Raw genomic sequence first — 4,855 nt, 5'->3', positions numbered from 1 at the left:
GAGGAAAGTTTGAGAGTAGTTTTTTTGTTTTTCTGTTTTTTCCTTCTGTCCATGAAGCAGTGCGCTTCTCTCGCCACAAACTCGATCTCTCACCACAGCGTGGGGGACTCTGCAAAGGCCTCCCCCACTCCGCCCCCTTCGAGTTTTAAATCAAACGGTCTATGTAAGCTACTTGGTCATCATTTTAGTGCTTTTTAAATGGTTTAAATTTTCTCATCTATAGGAAATGGGCAGTGGAGGGCTGTGAGGAACGTGGCACGGAGAAAAATCTGGGTTCGCTCTTGCTTTGCTGACTACTGGCTGAAAATCTCGGGTAAATTCGAGGCAGGACAGCAAGGACTTCACCCCTACCCCCAGCCCCCAGGTTCCATCTCTAAATGCAGACATGCTATTAACAGGGAGAAATATAATTCTCTCCTGTGAGGGTAACTACTCAAGCTGAGACAGTAGTGGCCCAGTGAAGGGTAGTGTGTGTGTGTGTGTGTGTGTGTGTGTGTGTGTGTGTGTTGGGCGGGGTGGCGGGGTTGCGCAGTGGGGGCGGAAGGGGAGAGTCTGCTTTCCACTGGACTCTGAGCCTTTACCGCGGATATACAATTTGCTGGAGGAGCAAAGAACATCCTCGGCTCTAAGTAGGGCTTTTAGTGTGCTCATTGATGAGTGAAAGTCGCCACACATGTCAAGCTAAAGGCAGTTGTTGGGTTACTAACAGGACCCAGCGCCTTGCAAACATATGCGCTAAGCTGTGTATACAGATGGCAGGCAGAATAATGGAGCAGGCGCCTTTTATAAAGCTCTGGCTGCTGCCTGTCTTCAGACCTGGGGAATGAAACTATTCAGACTCGCGGCCAGATAGCGCCTGCGATTGTTTGTTACCGTTTTAATCCTATTAATTAAAACGTTAACCTGATTGGGTAGAAAGCGCTGTCCCAACAGGCGAGTCTTCTTCATAATAACCTACTCAGAGATAATGATGTAAAAGACTCCCCCGTCTGTGGCGGCGGCTGGTTGATGGGTCCGGAAATCTCTTGAAGGTGAATCCAAGCAAGATAAACGGTGCAGAGAGGAGGCGCGGGGTTGGACTCAGAGGCGGCAGCGGCGGCAGCTCCACTCCCTCTGCGACCAGCCTCCCACCATGAGGGGCCGCGGCCCATGGTGAGCCTTAGCAGCCAGCACCGTCGGCTGGAAACGAAGAAGAAGAAGAAGAGGAGGCGGCGAGCGCGGGGGAAGGCGAAAAAGAAAAAGAAGGGGACAGGGCTGCGGGCAGTGCGGGGACCGACGCACGCAGCAGCTCCGGAGCCCGGCCGGCGCGCGTCTGTGCAGCCGCCTGACTCCCGAGCCCAGGCGGCGGCTGGCCGGGACGATGGAGCGCGGTTTGCACCTTGGTGCGGCGGCCGCCAGCGAAGACGACCTCTTCCTGCACAAGAGCCTGGGCGCCTCCGCCGCCAAACGCCTGGAGGCGGCTTTTCGCTCCACGCCCCCGGGCATGGACCTGTCCCTGGCGCCGCCAACTCGCGAACGCCCGGCGTCGTCCTCGTCGCCCCTCGGCTGCTTCGAGCCTGCTGACCCCGAAGGGGCCGGGCTGCTGCTGCCTCCGCCCGGAGGAGGCGGCGGTGCGAGCGGCGGCGGCGGCGGGGTGAGTGTCCCCGGGCTACTCGTGGGCTCAGCGGGCGTGGGGGGCGAGCCGAGCCTGAGCAGCCTGCCGGCGGGGGCTGCCCTGTGCCTCAAGTACGGCGAGAGCGCGGGCCGCGGCTCCGTGGCCGAGAGTAGCGGCGGGGAGCAGAGCCCCGACGACGACAGCGACGGCCGCTGCGAGCTGGTGCTGCGAGCCGGGGGCCCCGACCCACGGGCATCGCCGGGAGCGGGGAGCGGAGGCGCCAAGGTGGCGGAGGGCTGCTCCAACGCCCACTTGCACGGTGGCTCGGGCCTCCCCCCGGGGGGCCCCACAAGTGGCGGCGGCGGAAACGGCGGCGGCGGCGGCGGCGGCAGCAGCAAGAAATCCAAAGAGCAGAAGGCGCTGCGCCTCAACATCAACGCCCGCGAGCGCCGGAGGATGCACGACCTGAACGACGCTCTAGATGAGCTGCGCGCGGTCATCCCTTACGCGCACAGCCCTTCGGTGCGGAAGCTCTCCAAAATCGCCACGCTGCTCCTCGCCAAGAACTACATCCTCATGCAGGCACAGGCCCTGGAGGAAATGCGGCGCCTAGTCGCCTACCTCAACCAAGGCCAGGCCATCTCGGCAGCCTCTCTTCCCAGTTCGGCGGCCGCCGCGGCGGCGGCCGCTGCCCTGCACCCAGCGCTAGGCGCCTACGAGCAGGCAGCCGGCTACCCCTTTAGTGCAGGGCTGCCGCCCGCCGCCTCCTGCCCCGAAAAGTGTGCCCTATTCAACAGCGTCTCATCTAGCCTCTGCAAACAGTGCACGGAGAAGCCTTAAACACTCCCTCCCTCGAAAAACCTCGAGACCGACCCCAAAGCTAGAGGAAAGTGAGAAGCTGCTCCCCATCCCTTTTACTATGGTCCTCTCCTAAGTTGTCAAACACTTGCAGGGCAAACAAAGCAGAGGCAGGGACGTAGGAAGTATCAGAGACAAACCGGACTTTCAGCCTTGGCGTGCCCGGAATCTCGGTCTTTGGGGTGGGGAGGGAGGGAAGAGGGAGGTTTAGTCGGGATGAAGTGTGGTTCTTTTTTTCCCCTCAGAAAAGTGGCAACTTTGGTGGCAACCTAGACTTCAAGGAAGTACAGTTTTCTTTGAAGGTGAAAAATAAGTTGAAAAGTAGTGCTGGATTATTAGACGGGAAAAGTATGGAGTGGCAAAATTCTAATCCTACTAATAGCTGAGAATTGGCAAGTGATGAAGGGGAGAGGGCTTCAGAGTTGAGAGGCTTGGGGACAGAATATTCATTCAGACAAATCAGAAAGGGCACTCGAAAATACATCTTGATTCTGAGCCAGGAGAAAAACTTGAAATGAAGACTTATATAAGTGGAGGGGAAAGCAGAGAGACATGTTGCTATGAAAGACTTGTATTTTTTATTGTCTCTGAACTTAAAATCCTGTGAAAATGCTCAAAGTTTTGGTGAGAGTGATATAAAAAGCAGGCTGTGGCTGAAAGAATTGCATTTAAAATATTTATGTGCACCTTGTTACTTTCTACTCTGCAATGATGTATTAACAATTTATGATATTTATTTGTTATTCTTCAATGATCAACATCAACAGTATTTATTATGTGTTACGGTCTTGGGTCTTAAGTGTAGTTTTTTTTTTTTTAAACGCTTCAAAAATTCTGTTTTATATATTAACTTACACTGCGTGCCTAGTGTTCAAAGGTATATTTGCCAACAAATATGAAGAAAAGTATTGATGTGTCTGAGCTGCTGAGGTTTTTGGAAGGTCATTGGATATTTTCAGTTGCATCATCCATGTATTCAAATTGAGCTTTAATAAATTGCTTCAGTCCAAAAATTACAGGAAAGGTGTATTCTTAATTGATGAATAAATTGATCTCTTTCCCAAAAGGCACCTATTTGCATTCCAAAATGGAAAAAACATCACAGCAATAGATTTTATAAGTAAGGACATTCTAGGCAAATATATTTTTCAGGTTGTGCTGTGCATTTTCAAAGGTCTAATTTAATTGTCTTTAATATAGATGTACATATATAAGTTATTCTAACTGTGACGAATTAAGTTAAGAGACTGGTTTGATTTGCTTTTGGTGTGAAATCCTTTGTTATTTTTCTAAGAAAAATAAAATTTAAAAGAAATGAAATAAAGCTAAGGAAGAGCAAGAAGCTATTTACCCAAAGTGAGCTTTCAGTTTTAGTTTGCATGGCTATCTGCCTGCCTTTCCTCCTATGAAAATCCAGAAAACCTCTTTTTAAAATGGAGTCTTGCTATTTTCCACTCCTTACAGATATTACAAATTCAGTTTGTCAGGTTGGATGGTGATTTCAGAGCTATGGTGGATCTATCGGTGGGTTTCGGATGTGTAAAGATTGATATATATATATATATTAAATAGGTCAATCAGACTATGACAGCTATGTACGACCATTTGTATGTGTATGTATGTCAGAAAGAATCTTTATTAAAATATTTTGATCAAACATTTTATTATGCTGTGCTTTGTAGAAGGAGCAGCCACTCTTTTCTGTGCTGTTCTTGCCTGAGAAGTAACAAAAAGAAAAGAAAAATGGAAAGGAGTTTCATAAAAAGTGGAACTAAAGTTTTGGCAGTGCTGAACAATTATGTGTAGCTTTGTTCACATGGTTACTAAGAGGACAAGAGCTGGGGATGGCCATGGATGCAGAGGTGAAAGAAGTCGGTGGTTATGCCCAGAACAGGTCTAGTATTACTGAGACTTACAAAGACGGGGTCTCCCTGAGCATCTTTCCCACATGTACAGAATCTAGGCCATGCTAGGGCCTGCCAACGTGGGTAAATTTTCTTAAATTCTTTTATATCAAAAGTTCTGCCACCAAATGTTTGAAGACCAAAGGAAAAGATGGATCTGGATTCTCTGAGCACCAGCTTTACTGTAGTGCTTCGTTCTACTTTTCTGCGACAAAAGGGTCAACTTGATTGAATTATGTAAGTGTAAGTAATGCCCGCAGAGACTCCCAGAATTTATTAGGTCATTGGTTAATGAGATGCTTGGTATTTGAATTGGGTTAGGCATGACTCTGCTAAGGTATAATATATTTGCTTATATTTGAACCTTTGCTCTTCAATGTAGAAAGTATAATTTGTACTGCGGTGGGCATCACAGAGATGATGGTACTGATGTGGAGGGTTGAGGGTCCAGAACTTTCATGGGACCTAGTTACCTAAATGCAGTTTGGAGGGAGGTGTT

At 49.6% G+C, this 4,855-nt stretch overlaps 1 protein-coding gene across 1 annotated transcript; it reads left to right on the top strand.

Annotated features, from left to right (window-relative positions):
- Positions 1 to 541: 541 nt before the first annotated feature.
- On the top strand, positions 542 to 4,114 carry Bhlhe22 (basic helix-loop-helix family member e22). The gene has a single exon (XM_032898615.1). The coding sequence runs from the start codon at positions 1,361 to 1,363 to the stop codon at positions 2,432 to 2,434; it is 1,074 nt and encodes a 357-aa protein (XP_032754506.1). The 5' UTR covers positions 542 to 1,360; the 3' UTR covers positions 2,435 to 4,114.
- The last annotated feature ends 741 nt before the right edge of the window (positions 4,115 to 4,855 follow it).

The sequence above is a fragment of the Rattus rattus genome, chromosome 3, assembly GCF_011064425.1.
Source record: "Rattus rattus isolate New Zealand chromosome 3, Rrattus_CSIRO_v1, whole genome shotgun sequence".
In the NCBI taxonomy this organism is placed as follows: Eukaryota; Metazoa; Chordata; class Mammalia; order Rodentia; family Muridae; genus Rattus; species Rattus rattus.
The sequence above is the reverse complement of the archived record's forward strand: the minus strand, read 5'-3'. Positions and strand labels throughout refer to the sequence as shown.

Coding starts and splice junctions, on each gene's coding strand:
- Bhlhe22 (XM_032898615.1), top strand. CDS start 1,361: ATGGAGCGCGGTTTGCACCTTGGTGCGGCGGCCGCCAGCGAAGACGAC.